This window comes from Carya illinoinensis, chromosome 6 (genome assembly GCF_018687715.1).
Source record: "Carya illinoinensis cultivar Pawnee chromosome 6, C.illinoinensisPawnee_v1, whole genome shotgun sequence".
In the NCBI taxonomy this organism is placed as follows: domain Eukaryota; kingdom Viridiplantae; phylum Streptophyta; class Magnoliopsida; order Fagales; family Juglandaceae; genus Carya; species Carya illinoinensis.
Genome location: NC_056757.1, coordinates 30,329,789 through 30,350,844, shown reverse-complemented (window position 1 = coordinate 30,350,844; position 21,056 = coordinate 30,329,789). Strand labels below are relative to the sequence as shown.

The following is a 21,056-nucleotide window of genomic DNA, read 5'->3' as shown; positions in this document are numbered from 1 at the left end:
TGAGATATTGGAAAGCGTGGCCAGTAGTACTGGTGACAGTGCATGGGCATGGAATGACTTAAGCTTGGAATCAAAGCATATATGTAAGCAAGGGGCCTTGACGGCGATGTCTTTCTACCCAAATTTCATTTTCAAGATTATAGGCACCGGCCCCATGCATTTCTTCCAGCTTATACCTTTCCCCGATCTCTCTCTCATCTCATTGTAATTAAATTATTACTGGTGGCGAAAGTTTCCATTAACCATTTATAAATTATTATTGCACCTTGAAAGTTGACAAAAATTTGGTTAAAAGCAACATGACAATTAAGTCACAAACTGCCTAAAAAACATACAGTTATGGAAGGCCGGAGGTGAGTTCAATGATATATAGGGAGTATATATTTAACATTTTCTCCACACTAGTGAGTGGATGTTTACTTAATAAGTGAATCTAACGTGTAAAATGTTTCATTTAAATTAGGTGAAGTAGAGATTTTTGTTTTGTTATCAGACTATAATTAAAAGATTATTTTCACTCAAAAACAAAACAAAATTTATTAAATTATAGCTAGTATGCTCAAAATATAAAGAATTTTGTTACATATAGTTATTTTTGTATACTCCTTAAACACTCTATTAATGTAATTGACTAAAATAACTATTTTATATTAAAAAAGTGCACAATCAATCACATTAGTAGAGTGCGCAAAAGAGTATGCAAAAGTGTCTGCACATAGAATTTTTATAATGTAAAACTAAAAAGAAACTCAAACTCCAAAAAAAAAAAAAAATCTAGCCGATTAATCTAATAATACTACACCACACTAAAAAAAATTATTTACCTTGTTTTGGATAAAGAATTTCTGTGTTCAAAAGTTGAAGGTAGAAACTCTTATATCAAATTGTTTTAGCTTATATAAAAGAAAAATACTTCTTGCAACTGGCCTATAAACCGGCGAGGAGTCTCCACGTCATTAAATGAAACATTGTGTTTCATTTTTACATTGCAGTAGGCGGGGTAGAAGAAAATCTAGCCAACACGGGCAGGATTTTATGTTTGATGAAACAGTGTGTTTCATTTAAAGTCAAAACACACCGTTTCATTCCTCATGCGAATTGCAACCAAACATTCTCCCGTCTCCCCTCCCTTCTTGAATAACCCTTCTCCTTCGAAGTGGGTGTTCCTTCCTGTTGGCATTCTCCCTTCTCATCTTCGTTCTCGAGCCTTTGTTTTTTGCAATTGTTGACAACTGGAATTAGAGTTGGAGGGGGAGGATGCATGTGTTGTCATCGATGTTAATGATGAAGCCTTGGCCCATAAGTTCATTGCACCAATTGAGCGTGACCAGGAGTTGCCTTTGGGTTGAGAGTTTGGCTTTATATATACATCTCACTGCATTTGGGATCGAAGGAATCATCTTTGTTGAGAGATTAGGCTGGTTTGAAGGGTCTGAGCAATACAAATCAGAGTCCTTAACGGCATGTTTGCTATAACAAGATGCTATACTCCTCATCGTGGAGAAAGTCAAAGAAAGGAGATGAATGAGAGAAAAAAAAGGGGAGACTTAGAACTTATTTCTAGAGATATATATAAATATATATATATATATATATAAATATATGAAGATGGGTGACTGTTCTTTGTCTTAGTTGTCCATACCATAAGAAGGTGGAAATGTTGAAGATGACTAAAGATGGGTTGCTTCCACTCTGTGGTATTTTTCTTGGTCTTCTTCCTTTCCTTCAAAATGGGTTTCGGCATAGTTTCAACACCACCTTTCTATCAAAATGCCCTCACTCAAATAACGTTTTTCTTCCCAGATGATTGAAATGCTTACAGTGTAAATTCTCTATGTGATTTGTACAAAATGATTTCACTCAAATATGAAACTTTTTTCAGATCTTCTTCCTGAGGTTCTACTTTTCTCATATATATGTTTATAGTCCAATCAATTATCTTCTTCCTGGGGTTCTACTTTTCTCAAATTTCTCTTTCTTTCTTTTTTAAATTTTTTTTCTGATAGATGCAGGTGTGGCAGTCAACTAGTTACACAGCGGTTGCACACGTCGGTTGTACGTAGCAATTATGATAATTCTTTTACATTCATTAGTTAGATTTTGTACTCACTAAAATATAATTATGGTCGCATCACTACTAATACCATACTAAATTGATAAATGACTCATAAACTGAAGCCTAGCTAGCTATAAGAACAAAAGTATTTAATCTTTTAATTTTTGAAAAATTCTATTCATCAATTTTTGTACTATCAACCTCTCAACATCTCTTGGTGTGGTATTAAATGATGATCAGCTAGCCCACACTTGAAACAGAATATATAAATAGTTTTTGATCATTTAATATCACATCATTAGATAGTAAGAGCATGATCATAATAAAAGAGATGGTACTGATCTTAATTTATGTTTCATGCATTGTGATGAAATTGATGTGTGGTAGTGATATATATAAACTTGCTTTAAGTTGGAAACTTGAAATGATCAAGTAAAACTTGGTGTGGCACATGCATCATTCAATTAGTAGTTAAGGAGATCTAAAACTAATTATCTTGTACGTACATTCTGTCTCTATCTTTGTTTTCAATGAAGGGTTCGCTTGTCATGTAAACATGAGTAACCCCATAAAGTAGCCAAATGATTTGAAATAATTAATAATCCCTCACCGGAGTCAGGCTTTCTAAAACTTTCTGTGCCCCAATGGTTTCTAATTAGATCGTTGTTTGAGTCCATAAACCACACTATGTATATAGCAGGCTAGGCCAGCTAATATGTCAGTGGAAGAATGACCAGAGATCCCCAAGTTCCAGCTGCACATATAATATTCCTTTCGACCAAACAGCAAGCTATCCCTCCTAGCTAGCTAGTTGCACTGTCATCATGAAATGTGGAACCCTAATGGGAATTAGAACGACACCAAAAAGAAGAAAGAATTATTATAAGAAATGACCACTTGTTGAAAGGGAAGAAAATATGTACGTAGCTGATCAGAATTGGGGCCCCAAGCGATCGATATAGTGATCGAGAGTCAGTAAATTATAAAAGGCCCAAACAATAAGAGAGTAGCCAACCAAAGTACCAACCAATTATATGATCAACTTACGATCCCCAAGGGATGAGGGAAGCCGAAGATCATGGGAAGATATATATATATATAATAAAGCATCATGTATTGGTAGTACTGTCTACGTAATAATCATATGCATGGAATCGATCCGATCCTGATCTCGTGACAAATATTGATGGGAGATAGATGATTTCATACGTTTTAAGAGTCAATGGGATTTGATTTTGCATACCGTACTCTAGAGCAAACAATAATAAAGAGGTGGAGGGGGGGACACCCCTAATGATAATTGCTTTTTTAAGGTGCATGTTCCCGGCCATTACAGAAATTAGTGGGGTTTGCGTTTCTCATACCCACTAAGTAAAAGAGTGCGATCGATGGAAGATACAAAAGAAAAATAAAATAAAAGGGGATAGACTTTAATCTCGTCATCATACCATCATCAATGCCATCATGATCAACACGATCGAGCGGATCATCTATCAAAGAGTGTGATCCAATACACTATATATGATCTACACTTTTCTTTTTTTCTTTTTAATTTGTTTGGGAGTGAGAAACAGAGAGATCAAACAGGTGCATGTTTGTTTGCATGTGCATGTGGTATATATATATATATATATGATGATCGAGTACTGCTTATGTCAGTCCATACATGTGACAGCGTGGGGGATAATTCTTAAAGGGTTTTTTCTTTAATGAAAAAAAGTTGGATTTTTTTAAAAAAGTTTCACAGAGAAAGAGAGAATTTGTGCTTGGCGTTTATCAGGTTCGTTTTGCACAGCCTACCGTTGGCTCTGTATGCATGTACGCGTGGTTACTAATTTCAGAGTCAATGATCGCTGCAATTCTTTTTTAACAGAACAAGGCCGGCCATGTCGTCTCCAACAAAAAAGAGTAGGGTAACATTTAACAGAGATATTGCTGCACACCCATGACTCTGTCTTTGAAGTCTTGAATTTTTTTTTTTTTTTTACCTATTTAGATCAGCGTGTAGGCATGGTCTTCATACCAACGTTAAGGAATCTTAATATAGATGTACTACCGGCACAAAAGAATTATATAAAATTAATAAACACACAAATTGATATAGTTTCATATAATTCTTAAAATCTACGTAATTTAAAATAAAAATAACTTCATAATATAGTGTAGCACATAAGATAACTTTTTGTATAATTACTTTATGGCTAAATATTTCTCATCTTAATAATAATGAAAAAGGTACTGTTATTTAGCATAAATATTTTACACACACACACACATATATATATATATATACAATAACGTCTTAGCTTGCAAATAAAATGCAAGATAATTAATTTAACGTATTCGATCGTGAAAGACATACAAATATACTCATGTATTAGAAAAATTTTCAGGATGATTTAATTTGAAAATAAGTTGAATTGAAGAGATCATCAAAGTAAGATTCTTTGATGGAGAGTAACGTATCAACAAATATGGACTTTTACGTGGAGGCACCAATTGGTGGAATCATATGTAATGTCGATAACCATACAAATAAAATAAAGAAAGAATCCATATAATATCCCAAATCTCCATGAGATTAGTTAATTATATACAATTCTAAAGCAGTACTTTAAGTTGTTTAATTGTTTAATATTAATTTCAAAATAAAAATAGAAAAATCCTAAGTACTTCTGATCATGCAAATTTGCTTCAAGATTCAGACAAGGTCGTTTTTAGCTAATAAATTAATTAAGGTTCATGTAGAAAAAGTTTCTCTATATCTCTCTCTCTCTCTCTCTCTCTCTCTCTCTCTCTCTCTCTCTCTCTCTCTCTCTCTCTCAGACACATACACACACACACTCACTCTCTCTCTCTAGACAAATTCATTGCACAAACAACAAAAACACACAACATGCATGGTTTCTAATTTTGAAATCTTTGTGATGGAGACCGGTCTTTGAGAGAAAGGTAGGGTTCTGTCTACTTTGGTGGGGGGGATAATAAAATCGATCATGGGAGATGGAGATGCCTTTTTGTAGGCTTCATGTGTTGGATAGTTATGGCATGGCCCTTGTAATTTAGTGGGACGTTGTGGGGATACTGATCATCATCGTTCCAAAGTGAATAAAAAGGGGGCCAACTTTCTCAGGTATAACTTCCTCCTTTTTTGATGATGAGCGCGCAGTATATTGCATTGCATGCACCCTCTTTCAACGCAATTTGTAAGCTTCTCACGTCTAAATTAATTAGAACATGATTCTCTATTTCGCATTATTAAAAGGAGAAAATTAACGAAGTGATTTGGGCAGCTGCTCCCTGCATTTAAAATCAATATTGGGCAATGAGCACTCTTTTTCTGCGGAAAGACCGTCACCTCCTTTAATATCCCTACAAAAAATAACGTAAGAATTAGAAGCGAACAAGAGTAAAAATAGGAAAAAAAAAACATAATTATTTGTCATATACCATAATGTTATATACAGAATTCGTTCTTCTATGTAAAACAAGCTGCTAAAAATAATTTTCCTTTTCTCTTTCTAATCATGTACGTAGGAAAAATGCGGTACGTACAGTATAAATGAGAAAGTACTTGTGCAGTAATCTTGAAACTGGTCTATCATGAGTAGTAGCTAACTATGTATACTAATCTAAAAAACATATGTAGTACTCGATCTCCTATCAATACTAAAAGAAATTTATCTCAAAAAATCTAAATTTTATCTCTAAATATTTTTGGAGACAAAATTTTTTCATCTCTATTTTGTCTCTAAAAGATCGTCTCAGAAAGTATTTAGAGATAATTTTCATCTTAAAAACTCAGTCATCTAAATCAACTGTTAGAATGGAAAAAATTCGGTTTGAACCGATACTTCCGTTCGAACAATATGAAATATCTATTCGAAGTAATAACCATAGTTGATCGATCATGTTCGAATGAACAGATCAGTGTTCTAACAGAATGTTTGTGTTCGAGCCACTATATTTTTCAAGTGACTTTTGTTCTAACATAAATTATGTCCGTTCGAACATATATTTTATTTTTGAAAATTCTCTATTCAAACGGGGTTTCGCATAATAATATTATTCGAAAAAATGTTTTATTGTTTGAATATATGTACAGACTGTATTTCTCGCATATTGTTCGAATGGATGAATTTTTGTTCTAATGGGTCTATTTTTGTTCGAATGGATTTTTAAACAGAATTTCACCTTTCGAACGGGTTATTTACTATTCGAACAGTATTTATCAAACATATCATAATTTAATTAATAATACCATATTAATATTACACAAATTGTAATCATATACATCAACTGTTCAAATGTTTGCGAACATCATAACATAAAAGCGATTAAAGAAAAATTAAATGAATTATGATTGTGGTGGTGGTGGCATTTGGTTTTTGGACATAATTAATTAGAAGTGTTCAAACATTTTTTTGTTATTTAATTACCACCTCTTTTCTAGTCTAGTATCTAAATCTGCTGTTTGATCTAATCGGGTTAGCAACTTTTTTTCCTTAAACCTCAATTATTTTATCTCAAGTATTGCTTCATCTAATTCTTTACTCTTGTTGCCATTTAATCTGGTTTTAGAAGAGAATGATGATGTTGAGTATGGATTCATGCAATGTCTTAAGCCTCTTAAATATCCAAAACGTGATCCAAAAATTTGAGAAAGAATTTAAGCATCGTTGACAAATGATTCATCAGTTGGATCTACAACAATTTCTTTAAGAGACGTCATCTTTAATTCTACAAAAATAATAATAATAATAATAAATAAAAAAATAAATTTTCATGTTTTGAAATAAAATTTAAATTTTGGCTCCAAAAATATATTTCGTACCTAAAAATAAAATTTGTTGTAGTGTACGTAAAGAATGTTAAAGAAATTGGGGGCAGCCCCGCCAGCAACATCCACATGATATATATATATATATCTATCTCTGAGAGCGAAGGCACGCTTGTTTTGTTCAATCCAAGTACACAAGCAGCATGCATGCATGTGTAGGAAATTATGACCTAATTAATTAGCTAAAGAAGAAAAAAATAATAAAGAGATAAATTGAAAGTAACAGAAACAGCGCACTCCGATCGACCTTTGCATGTCACCACACCCCAAATATTCCACTCTTTCTATTCCTTTTTGTTTTTTTCTTTTCCTTCTGCAGCAGTACTGCTTCCCACTCACCATCATCACTAAAACCTCATCATTTCGAGGGCTTTTTCTTTTTTTCTTGTTTCGTATAAGTTTTTTTTAATGTACCCTCCTTTTTCTTGGCCGACTGATTCTAAGAGATAGCTTTCTTTAGAAAAACGTACCTCAGCTTTCTTCGTTCTTATCATTATTAGTAAGAGATTATTGGTTTTACTACTAAAAGAGTACTTGCAATTACACGCAAATTGACTTGGAGATCAGCTTTTGCATTTCCTTTTTCCTCCTTTCCCTCTCTCTCTCCAAGTTAGGTTTGGGACGTTTCAAATGTATACGTATAACTCTAGCTAGTCACCTATATCCATCGATCCCACTTGCAAGGTCTATGTGCATGCCATCGATCTATCATCTATCTTACAAGATTATTCCATAGCCTTGCCTTTAAAGTGTATAGTGTAAACGACAAAGAAATCCTCAATCCTATAATTAACTTTAATTCAATCCGGATATGTCTCATGGTTTTATCTCAAGACTTTGGTCTACCATCAATTTAAATTTTTAAGATAATTGATGATTTATGATCAATCTTATATGTTATCGGTAATTTTTTTCTCATTGCTATTAGAGCAAATTGAAAAGATTATTAGAGTATTTTCCTTTAATAAATTTAGTGAATCAAACACACTATTTATAAGAGACCTCTTAGTATGACCAAAAAAAAAAAAAATTAAAACACCCAATTAATAATTTTTCTTCTTAATCCACTTCAAATTTTTAATAATTTATGGGCGCATGCAATGGTGAGTGGCTTACAATGACGGCGTAAGGTACGTACAGCTGGAAGTTGCCGGCAAAGGAATCCGAAATTGCCATAAAATTCCACGATTTTTGCATGGACGTGCGTGGGCCTGCCCTCCCCCCTCTTTAATGGGCCCCACTCCCTGACTGCGCGTGCACTGCCAAGACCTTTTTATTATTATTATTATTATTGGGATGTCTTTAATTCCTTCCCAAGAATCCGAACGCACGTACTCTTTGTCTCTAGTGCCTACATCATGATTTTCTTTTATAAATCATCCACATTGCGTATTTCTGTCCAATATTAAACATCCCCTTAAGGTTTCGATCCTCGTTTTACAAATTTTTTAGTTAAATACAGCTTTTGTCCCATTGTCTGTTTTTTTTTTTTTTTTTTAGAATTTGAGTGCACTGAAATTCTTCTATAAATAATATATATATATATTAACTTCTTTTAGAAATTTTCTTTTTATATAGGTCCCTCTGTAACTCTGTTTCCTTGTAATTAAAAAATAATAATGCTGTTTGCGAGTATTAACTTTAATTGTTTGTGTTTTTTTTTTTTTATTTCCTATTACAGCTTTAAACATGGAGGGGCATGCAGCGATGGTTGAGTCATGTCGACGTTTGATTAGAGTCATCTAAACTTCTAAAATAAGACATAATAGTACTAATGATCCGAACGTGAATCTTGCTAAATGCCAATGGCTCCCCACTTGTACGGTCGAAATAAAAAGCCATCAAAAAATTAAACTAAACCAAACAGTACTACCGCAATAAACTTACGAGGGAAAAGCTTGTGGGGGGCTTGCTCCATAGATTCACCTCGATGATCGGCAAGTGGAAATATATTGTTCACGTTGTTGGTTGACATTCGATATTTCTAGTACCTGTACCAACCTAATACAACACTTTGATTAGTTGTTCAATCAGCCTGTTGTTTAGTACGTGATCTTGTTCAAGAGGTTGGAAACTATTAATTACGTACACTTTGTGAGGTGACTAAACTGATTAAACCATTGAAAGTGTGACAAACAGCTCGACCATGGGGAGGAAATAATAAATATAGATGCTTTTCATCAAGTGTATATACCAACATTATCACATCACACTCAATTTGTTTCTATTTGCATTGAATCCAAACTTGTGAAAAGAATGGGCAACCATCAAGGAAATGATAGTGAAGAATATTGGAATGGTCTCCCTGCATGATATATAGCTCAAAACTAACTCTGTTTCATCAGTTGGATAACAGCCATACAATAGCTCTTGTTTCATCTCTGGACTATAGGTATTATTGTGCTTTCATTTTTATTCAGTATTTTTTTTTCCTTGGCCATTTTTATACAATATACATCAAAGAAAATGAAGCCATTAAATTCCCACACGACACCCAAATGCAGTTAAGTGTACAAATGAGGAATAATCTTGTGTCAGCTCGTCTACATGACTTCCCATTCGGATGAAATTCAACCAAACCCAAATCCAAACCTGGCAGAGGAACTGATGCAAAAAAATTTCAGAAGAGAATATCTTCAGCCTGCTGTGACACCCCAATAAACTCTATATTAAAAGCGTACACAAAATAGAATTTGCAGTAGTCAAACATACCAGAAGAGTCGAACAATGACGAGCTATATAGCTTTCACTCAGAGCTACCTTTCAGAATATTCAATCTGGTTCTGCATCTGACCTCACCATGCAATATCCATAGACTGCAAGCAAAGTATCAAGTCCCATTTCTTATGGCTGACTTTTCCACTCCAAGTGTGAAACAGGTTTCACAGCACAGCAGTTATTATCTGCAACCTGATACCAAAACACATAGGATTTTTAGATTTTAATTATTCAACTGTTTTAAAAAGATGGGGGGGGGAAAACAAAGGACAGCTTTTGCTTGCAGTTAGAGCTATGACCTAACCGCACCAAGTAATAGGTGGTAAGATAGTGAAATACATGACAATATATTAATTGACTTCCTGATGCTAGATAATGAAAGATTTTGATGCAAAGATAATTGAAAATATATTATGTTTTTCATTTTATTTTGAAAGGATATATTCAATACTATTTTCACAAATGGAATACTGCACTGTTTTAGGCCTTGCTCACTTTAGAAGCAAGCTTTAGTATCTTCATCAAGTCTCTGACAAGGATAGTTTCCTACTTTTATAAGTAGCAATCTTTACAATAAGCAGTCCTGGAAAAGTAGCATTTAGCTTATACGTGTATATTATAAAGTGTTTTTTCCTTTTTTTTTTTTTTTTTATATAAGGAATATATCATAAATTGCTATCAGTTGATTTAAGGAAAAAGATAATCTCTTTGAAAGTGATGAAAAAAACAATCCACCATCCAAAGGTAGATAGAACTCAAAAGTTATTCTTATTGGGACAAAATTGGAATGAAGTCAAATAATAATTCAAACTGGTTGAAATGGCTGAATAACCAGACCAGTTGACAGTGGCAGAAACAGAGTATCATGAGAACTTTGCAGTTGGTTTGTCAATTGTGTTTTCAGACTAACCTTACCAACAAATCAAATTCTTTGTTCTGTAAGATCAACTGTTGCTTTCCAATAGATAATATTCTAATGACCTCAATGCACAAAATTGTAAGAAGTTCAAGTCTGTCTCTATGGCAATGCAAAAGTAAACTTCATCCGTTTCAGATTACAAAGATCCTGCATTTTAAACTTGTTATCTTGCAAAATATTATTTTTCTAATCCATTACCACCTACAACATATTTTACCAAACCAGAAGATGACGTAAAAGTCAAAAGGTTGATGATTTTAGAAATATGAATTCAATGGTTAAGTTTTATGTAGAGCATGGTATAGATACAGCAATTACACTGCATTTACTGACAGTGCGATATGACACCAAATATTGCGATCAGTGGAGCTGTGACGAATTGTAAGATATTGCTGATATCTCCATTTTATTGTCATATATTGTAAAAATATCCATAACAGAGGAAACAAGTGTTTGTGCAATAAGATATAAATATCCACGCATTTATATCCATTCAATCATGTTTCTCTCTCTCTCTCTCTCTCTCTCTCTCTCTCTCTCTCTCACACACACACACACACACACACACATAAAAGTTGACATCCCATTATATTCAATAAGATTTTTTTATCTCCGTTTTATCATTGAACATTGATAGCATGCAGCACTGAAACATTTCATTCAAACACACAAAAATTAATGCATTCCAAACATGTCGGCAATGTTATAAGTTCACCACTGATTGGTAATTAAGGAATGTTCACTTCATAAGATGCTGAATCCTGTAAACTCTAAATTACAACTAGATTTAATTTTAGTTATCTTAAGAGCCAAAATGCAAAATTGTGGATATTATATTGTCCAATGCAGTTAATTTATCACGTTTATCTCCTAAAATCAAGATGATTACATGCTCAGAGATTTTAGCCTATTGTCAGGGCTGTCTTCCCTTGTAATTTAGCTAAACCAAGAAGTACACGTGCAACAAATAAAGATGATCCAAAAACAAATAAACTTCTGAGACAAAATATCTTACCAACATACGTGATTGGCCCATATATGAGTAATGAATAACATGGTACATTCCAGGAACTGGGTTTTATTAGCAGAATTTCATATTTAACCCAGATTTCTTGAATTATTAGACTACTGTTTACCCCCTTTTTAGCTCTTATGCTTCCCCAGTGTTTCCTGAACATTGAATTGTCAAGTAACTGCAGATTAGTGAAAGAATAGTTGTGGCACAACACCAGGGGTGAGGTCAACTATATGACTGTGCAGGGGTAATTGCCCTTACTGAGAATTCTAAGTTAGGTTTGACTCATAATTCCCAAAATTTTTAGGATATCTTTTTGTGTTGCCTAATAACAGAAAAGCACAAAAAAAATCAATCCAAGAAAAATAATGAAAATTCTTCCTTTGAAGATTCAAGAGGGAGAAGGAGACGAGATTCTTGTTCCTAATCTATATCAGACTCGGATTACTTCTGTAGTCAATACACAAAATACACATGCACATATACATGCAAGGATGCACACATAGATAAACGTATTGCCAATCAACAATTTTTGTCCCTACTAAAGAGAAATCCCAGGTCATCTGCTGTACAGCATTTTTTTTTTTTTTATATATAAAAGATGCAGAATTACCTACAAGAGAGCAAGTTCCTGCCAGCTTCTTAGCACTGAACCCGAGGCCGTGGACAGAATAGTGTTCAAGATCAAGAATCACCCAATAATTGCCAGAATAGAGAATTTCATCCAGAAAGTGATGGATACCCGTTGATACTAACTTCAGTCCAGCATGACGGTCACACATGTTTGGAGATTTTCAATGATGTGAATAGGTCTCCCAGATGGAATTTTAATTAACCCAAGGTTATGTCTTTCACTGCATAACGACAAGAGATGTTCCACATCAAGTGGAACTGCATTATGATTAGGAACATATGCTGCCTTCCTGGTTTTCATGTTCAAAACTTCCAGCATCCTATTAATTAGTTTCATGCCGGGATGTGGAGAATCTCCAGCAGTGAAATAATGAACTATTCCCTGGTTTTCAATCCAACTTAGGCCCGGTTCCTTCTTTACTCCTTTCATTTTCATTTGCTCCCAAACGGAAGCCATGCTTCCCACCTTTTTGCAGTAGCATACATATTTGACAATAACAAATGGATCGCCTCATCTTTGCCATTCATCACAAGCACACGCCGTGCAGAAACTCTCAAGCTCAACATTATTATGGATAAAGCAAGCTCCAAGTAAAGCACGCCAGATATAACACTAGGCTTTATCAAGATGGCCTGATCTGCCTAGAATGTGCCCAGGCCCCAGGCTAGCTAAGGTTCAAGTAATGCAACACCCACAAAAGATCCGGTTCAAAGATAAGCGAGTTCTCAATGTGCGGTTTTGCAACCATGAACGCTCATCTCCGCATTAAAGGTATTAAATCCAGAGCAAACACCCGAAAGTAAAATTATTTGGCTCAAACCCAAATATTCTCATTAGAGAAAAAGCATCTATAGCCTCTTACAAACAATCACTCAGAATAATAGCAAGTCCATAAAAAAACCGCTCTTGCGGTAGCAACGTCCTCACAAACAGAGAAGACATACAAAAGAGTAGTCCCAACAAATGTATGAAAGTCATGACCAAGCTTTAGGATTAGAAGCATGAATGGTCCAACCTAGCTCAGCCCATCCCATACTCAGGAGCAACTCCAGACTTCTCAGAAAAAATAAAAGGTTCAAGCTCGTGACCATTGACTAACAATGAATTGCAACGACAGCACGTATCGGTGAATTGACGTAACAGACGAGATCGAATTTCTATCAGGCATTTCGTTGAACAGATTAACAACACCATAGAAGCACTCGGATTTGACACACATGCTCACTGTTGCGTAGGACGTTGTAACCGACTAGGTCCAAACAACCACCTCTTTTGAGAATCTCACAGTCGAGAACCTTCCCTGAAGAAGGATCACCTTTTAATTGGATACAATCTTGAAGCATGGCAGAGTGCGCGTGAGGAGCTCTGAGCTCGGCCACGCTACAGAACTGGTGCATTGTTGGTCAATTGGGCCCCTCCGTATGAGAAATAACGCCGAGGGTCCGAGGGAAGCAAACCCGGGCGTTGCATTTTCCATACTGCGTTGCGAAATTTATACGAGGCAGAGTTATGCTGCCAAAAGAAAAGGAAAGAAAAACCCGATCATGCACCTTCGACCCCGTCGAATTCATCGGAGATGCTACGATAATCATAAGTGTGCCATTTGCACAGAACCAACCAAAGAGAGTTGGAATGAGCTAAAAACAGCGGCATTTTTTATGTTTTTTATTTTCTGAAAGCTCTTCGGCAATTAGGGTTTTGTAATACACTTACCGGCAATAAGCTCACTTCGAGGGTGAGTTCCTCCACAAATTGAAAAGAGAGATGGACGAGAGAGGGAAGAGAGAGAGAACAAATAATTAATAACAACTTCATTGCATTCGGCTTGCCTGACAAATCCGTACCAAAAGCCAAGAATCTACATCCCTCAGGCCACTATCACGGAACGGATTGCTAACCAATAACAACTGCAACTGGGCTCACAGGCCCCAGGACTCTACTAAAAGAAGTTGGGCTGTAGGCCCACTGACTACTAAAATTACCAAAGCGAAATTTAAAAGCAGTTCATCTATTGTTTAGGGCTTTCGGCCCAATGATCCACCGGCCCTAAGTCCCTACGACCCCCGAACAGAACTGCATCTCTTCCACACTTCGCGATCCTTCCCAGACTTGGGATAGGTTTCAAGCCTCCCAGAGTCCGTCAGTCTACAGAGTCTATAATTACTAGGTAACGTATGTATGGCCGAACCTAGTACCCGACGTCGTCGTCGTCTTCCTTAGGGCGAAAATAATTATTTGAGCAGATGATGGGAGAATATTAGCACATTGAATGCTGATTACTCCATGAAGCTATCCAAAATCTAGCAGTATAAACATTTTGGATATTATTAAATGGGTAATAAATATTATATATTTATTTTAATATTTTATATGAAAGTATTGTTAGCAGGATAAGGAGATAAGAAAGAACAGAATATGACAAAAGAAGACAACAGGCGAACGATATCGATCTATTTGGTACGTTATATTATAAAGTATTTCTAATATATTATATAAAGTCATCTTAATTTATCTAATTGCACGTTGTATTTTATGTTTCAAAGTGAAGTTTAAGTGACAATGTTGATATATTTGAGACTATGTTTCAAAATGGGTGATAGTTTGCAGTTAAAATTTAAAATAAATTTGACCTAAAAAAAATAAAAATTCTATGTACAATAATTTTTACATATTTTCTTGCACACTATATTAATATGATTGGTTGAATATTTTTTATTATAAAATAAAAAAAATCATACTATTACTCTTAAACCTTAACAAATCTAATTAGACCGAGGTGGCGAGTATTTTGCAAAGTCCTTACTCTGGGTGTGAGATCACTTTAGTTATTTGTTTGAATGCTCGCCTTTGAGAGGTGCACATTTTGTGAATAGCTCTTTTGACGGGATGTGGACGCACCTGTTGAGTAATCCTTACTCACCCTAGGTTCGAGTAATTTTTCTCACATCAGAATGTAAGCGTTGTTCGCTTAGCCTTGAGTTCGAGCACTTACCTCCCATGATGGTTTTAAAAAATCACTCCTTAATTTGTTTTTTCTTCAAATTTAAAAACATCATTCCAATTAGTATTTTTTAAAAGTTGTACATTTTCGTTCGAGATTTTACGGTGAAGTTGTAGTTGAACGATATCATTTAATCGAAGGGCCATGCTACGCTCAACGAGAACACCCACCAAGAGTGGTCATCAAACGTGTAAAAAAAAAAAGTTCTTTTATTTTTTTTTAAACATTTTTAAAATCCCCTTAAATATTAAAAAAAATTAAAAAAATATATTAAAAAACATTTCCTTAATTATTAAATAAATTAGTAGTTTTTTTCGGTAGATTTTTTCGGAAGGACTAACATTTTCCTTAATTGAATAATATTTATAATCATTAATGTTAGGCTTTTATATGAATTATTTTTTTTTAAATGATAGCATGACTTCTATGTCTATTCATATACATATATATTTCTTTATTAATGGTTAAGAATATTTAAAAAAAAAAAAAACTGTTATAAATACAAAAAATTATATAAAGTAAAATTTACAAATTGATATAATTTTATAAAATTTGTTAAATCTATTTTAAATTTAAAAATAATTTTATAATATGACGTACGTATCAAATCACATATTTATTTTTATATAATTATTTTGTGGTTAAATAATTTTTTTATTTTTTATTTTTAAATCTAGTCTACGTCTAATTAGTTGACCTAATAAATCTTAGGGACCTGCCTAACCCTATATTCATATCCATAAAAGGGGTCCAATACGGCAATAACCCCAAAACGTTTCACGTGACAGAATTAAATGTCAAAGTCCGCACTTACTGACTCGAGAAATCTACGACATAATAGTTCACGGATTGTGAATGATTTTCGCATGACAGAATTACAGGCGTTAAAGTCAGAACTCTTGACAAGTTAAAAGGCAGGAAGAAAGTTCAAAGAGTGGCTCTACAGCCACTCACGAGGAATCAAGTTTCAAATATATATATGTTTTATTTTTATTTTTTTTCAACATTTTTTTAATATATATATATATATTTAATTTAAAACATTATTAAAAAATATTTCTTTAAATTTTAATCATTAAGTAAAGGGCAAAAAAAAAAACACACAATGGGATCCATCACGTGTGACTTTAGCGTTTCTGAAGTTAAAAAGCCGTTGTCTCACCTAAATAGAACAAGGAGCTGTAATTATTTTGGAATCTGTCTAATTTGGTAAAAGTTGGATATTTTTTAGATAATTCTCCATCTGCACGCCTTCTGATTTCCAAACCAAGTCTTTTTCCCATTACATGTAATCAACGATTGGTAACGGTTGCGTGTTATATTAAGTAACACATAATTTAGTCATCCAGCTAAGAGCGTTGCATATGCGTGTGAAAATAAATATTATATGAAGGGGTACCGGAATAAGTCCGATAGAGTCTTAGGGATGACTCCCTGGGGTTAATTGGCGTGTAACCTAGAAATCACTAGCAATGAGAGGTTTGGAAGTAGCGAAGGAATGGACTTTGAGGCACTTGATTTTGGATCAACTTAAACTGACGATTGAAGGGAAAAACGACATATTTCAAGGTTGAGACAGGGATCACCATACATTAGTAATCACGATGTACATGCCAAAAAAGAACTTCTTGAATTGGGATCATATATGCATGCATTCTTCTACTTTAACTTTAAATAGGAAATCTGAAGTTTCAAGTACATTTTCTTCTTACATTTCTTTAGTTAAGCACAATATAAATGAGTTCTAATGAATAATATGAGAAGCTTTAGATTCACAAAAATAAAATTGATAAATTGATATAACTACATGTGAAACATTAGATTTATTTATACCAGAAATATTTTGGTTCTTATTTATTTCAAATTTTCTCTATATCTTCCATATTTTCTCTTCCTCTCCGTTTGTGTCACGTCTCGTCTTTCTATCTAATTTTTTCCTCATTTCCCTCGTGTTTTCCTTTCTTAAATCTCAAGCAAAAGGTCAAACCTCGTGTTTTATCTTTTTGGTTTCCTCTCATGATGTTCGATCGCTAGGATTCTTATGTTGGACGTCAACAAATATTCGCCAGCACATTAAAACAAGTATATAATGAAAGAGAAGAACTTGGCTGAGACAACATCACACGACCCCGATGTTCTACCCGCAGGCCAAAAGAAAAATATAATAAGAACATATAAGAAGAAAAAGGAAAGGTAGGTATGCATGTGACACCAATAACAACTATTTTATACATAAATATAAAAGAATGGCTTAAAATCCATGGGAAGTGTAGAGGACGGAGACATGGAATGGAATAATAGAAGTACTAACAGACAAAGAAATATTACAGCACATTACTAAAAACGGGGGAACCATCTCCGCCGTACCCAACAAGCTATTATATTTGGAACCTCTTTTCTGTAGAGAAAAAAGAGGAAAAAAGCTACTTTGAAGAAGCTGCATGCTTAAGAATCCTTGAACAGATAAAAAGATATTACACAACTTTATAATATGTAAAATAATATATTGGCGTCCTGTCTTGTTATCTTCAGCATCTTTCTAGTTAGGTTCTAAGAATTGTGACAGTCCTCCATGGATGACTTGTTCAAGCGCACAAACGCGTGATTAGGTGTAGCATGCATAAGGGGAGATGCAAGTCAACCTGCCAAACAAAAATAATAATATATTGTTTATTTTTCAAGTCATGCTAAATGATTTTTGCATATTAAAAATGAAATCATGGGAGAAAATTGATCTTTTATTCTAAAATGTTATTATCCTCAGTCAAAAACACTGCTCCAAGAAAACAACATTCAGAACAACTAAACGTGTTTTATTATATAATATGTTAGATTAATTTATAATAAAATTAATATGTTAGATCAATTTATGGGTTTATTTTTATAAATATTTTTATAGCTGAATTATTTCTCTTTTTTTTCCCTGTTCTAATCGAGAACAAAGGATGTTTATTGTTATTTGAGACCATCAAATTTAGAAATATTCGGAATGATTCTTTAAATTAGGAGGCTTTTACTGTTTTACAGATAATTTATGATATCATATCGCTAAAATAATTTACATAATTACTTAATAAGGATATGGCATGCTCTAATTAGTTTCTGTCTCATTATCTCATCATCAATTTCTATTACTTGGAAGGATCGATTGTTTACTTCGGAACTATAGATTTCCTGGGGGAGGTTTCGAAAATCTAGGAAAAAATCAGAATTTCCAACATGCTCACAAGATTAAAATTCGAACTTGGGGGGATTACCTCTCTTTGCGCTTCTCCAAGAACCTCTGCAGTGACTTTCTACGTGCGATTGGCAGATCTGCAATGCCTACAAATAATTTCCTTAATTAGAGAAATATATATGATGATCACTAATCAGCTTTAGTATTTGGGAAATTTCTCTTAAACATCTCACAGAAGTGAAGATAATTAGCACTTACCACAGCTAAGTGTATCGAGTAGCTGTTGTTGGTCGCTTGAAGGAACTGCAACTTTTGGGTCAGATGTCCCTTCCACAGCAAGCTTCAAAATGTTCTCCGCCTATACATTTTTTTCCCCAAATTAGAAACAGGGAAACCAGACTCGTGGCGAGACCAATGCTTAAAAAAATAAAAATGAAACTGAATATAGAATGTTTAATGAAACAAACCTTCTCTTGAGGAACATCGAAAACCGAGACGGTTCCGTTGTAAAAAATGGTTAGAGGGGCGGTATCCGGAAGGTTCTCTGAACTAGGCCTGCAATGGAGTCCATTGCCATTCAAAATTTCTGGTAAATAATTCAAATAATAATAATAATAATAATAGTGGAGGAAAACAAGGAATTTAATAGAATAAATCCAGTACCTGACGATAGGAGGAGTATAGACAGGCAAAACCGGACTCGAAGGCACCGAAACCGCGTTCTTCGAAGGAATCGCATTGCAGGCTTCGGAGCCCTGGTTCGCAGCGGAGGCAATCACAGATTTCAGAACCTCAGGGTTGATCTTGGAAATGGCACTCTGTATCCCTGAGAAAAAATAAATTAAATGAAAGCACCTTTTAGCACAAACGTAAAACACATATCATCAGAAGCCCAAAGAAAAGGAAAGAAAATAGTGGAAGAAACCGACCTCGAAAGCTTCTCTGGCGATCAAGAAACTTCTGGAACTGAGATTTGGAGGAGGAGGAGGAGGAAGACGAACTCTCCTTCTCCATCCCAAAGAAATCGAGCTCGACGGTCGTTCTCGACATGATGGAGGTATCCCCGGAGAAAGAATCTTTCGGATGAAGGAGGGAATGTTGAAGACGACGACGACGACGACGAAAGAGTGGGGAAGGAGCAGCTATAAAAAAGAAAGGAGAAGAGAGATCAAAGGCACGAGTTTCATGAGATTTGAAACAAATGAGAGAGCTAATTTCCGCACGTCTTCCTCGTGAGGTTACGAATGACTGAATGAGACGGGCCCAGCTAATATAAGGTGATAATTCAAAAAAATAATCATCCTTGATTTTTGAATGTGTTTTGCCCTTTGTAGTTGTACCGAATGTTGTTTGGATGTTGATCGTAACATTTTAATCCATAAATCAATTATTATTATTATTATTTTCGTAAAATATAAATAGATATTGAAGTTGTAAATCTGTTCCAATGAATGGAAGACCAGATGAACTTGGTAGGGGGCGTCCGAAGAGGTGCTATCAAGCTTAGGTCCAGGGAAGTGCTGGACCACAGTTCTTTATTAGTCAGCACATCGAATTTAGATACTTTTCAAACCATAAATCAATTAATGGTATTTGAATTACTTTAAAATCTTTCAACACGTGCATACTAGATTTGGATATTTAAAATATCATAATATATTTGTAAATAATAGAGAAACGATTCGAATTAAAATATTTTATTAAATTTTGAAAAATAAAAAAAAATAAAAGTTGAGTAAAAATATTATAAAGTTAAAAAAATTATTTGAATATAATTTTTTAGTATATATACTTTTTAAAAAAATTTGAGAAATTAGTATTGTTTGCTGTGTTTTGTTTAAGAGTTTATGAAAATTATAATCATCAGGTAATTAGTAATTAGTAGATGAAAAAGTTTAAACTTTAAAATTAAAAAGTATTTTATATTTAAATACTTTTTGAAAATAAAATATCTTAGAGGACTTTATAATAATTGTGTTGTCATGTGAACCCTAGGGTCCTATTTGTGTACAAGAGTATTATCAGGTATTTTTCAGATATTCTCAAATATTTCATTCTCAAATACAAAACACTTTTCAGTTTTGAATTTTCATATTTTTTATCTAATCATTATATCTAATGGCTAATCATTAAAAAATTTTCAAACTTAAAAGAAAAAACATAAAAAATAATACAATTTTTTCAAATTTCAAACCTAAAAAATATATATTTAAACAATAATTTAACTTTATAGTATATTTATTCAACTTTTTGTTTTCTCTCTCTTTCCAAAATCCAATAAATATCTTAATTCAAAATATTTCACTAGTACTATTTACAAATATACTAAGATATTTTAAATATCCAAACAAAGCCAATATTTTAAGTTTGAATCCAAATATAAATTCACTTTAGACTATTGATATTAGTCGTCTAAGAATTAGTTTAATTGTCTGGTGGTACTGGGATTAGAGTTTTAAGATACGGCTTAACTCAACTTAAGGAAGTTTCTGAAACGACACATCGTCTATGCCCTTTCTGTCCGATTCCTTTGAATGCAGTAAGTATGTCCAGACAAAGAGTCATCTTTGATGCGTTCTTCACGCAAGAAAATATTTAGAACATGTGGTCTTCCTGCATCATTGTCATCGTCAATATGCATACTTATGAATCTTGAATTTGGACCAAATAGCTTATGTGATTTTTCGTCTGTCGA

General features: G+C 33.8%; 1 protein-coding gene and 1 long non-coding RNA gene across 2 annotated transcripts; both read right to left on the bottom strand.

Moving 5' to 3' along the window:
* Positions 1–9,328: 9,328 nt before the first annotated feature.
* Positions 9,329–14,491, bottom strand: LOC122312991. Its single transcript, XR_006243252.1, has 3 exons — positions 12,162–14,491; positions 9,609–9,806; positions 9,329–9,500 (listed from the first exon to the last, which is right to left on the bottom strand). It is a non-coding gene; the product is annotated as an uncharacterized LOC122312991 (long non-coding RNA).
* A 2,898-nt stretch (positions 14,492–17,389) lies between these two features.
* On the bottom strand, positions 17,390–19,619 carry LOC122312853 (protein TIFY 9-like). The gene is made up of 6 exons (XM_043127507.1): positions 19,291–19,619; positions 19,025–19,187; positions 18,829–18,916; positions 18,620–18,719; positions 18,441–18,507; positions 17,390–17,825 (listed from the first exon to the last, which is right to left on the bottom strand). The coding sequence occupies exons 1-6, from the start codon at positions 19,409–19,411 to the stop codon at positions 17,789–17,791; spliced, it is 576 nt and encodes a 191-aa protein (XP_042983441.1). The 5' UTR covers positions 19,412–19,619; the 3' UTR covers positions 17,390–17,788.
* Positions 19,620–21,056: the final 1,437 nt, after the last annotated feature.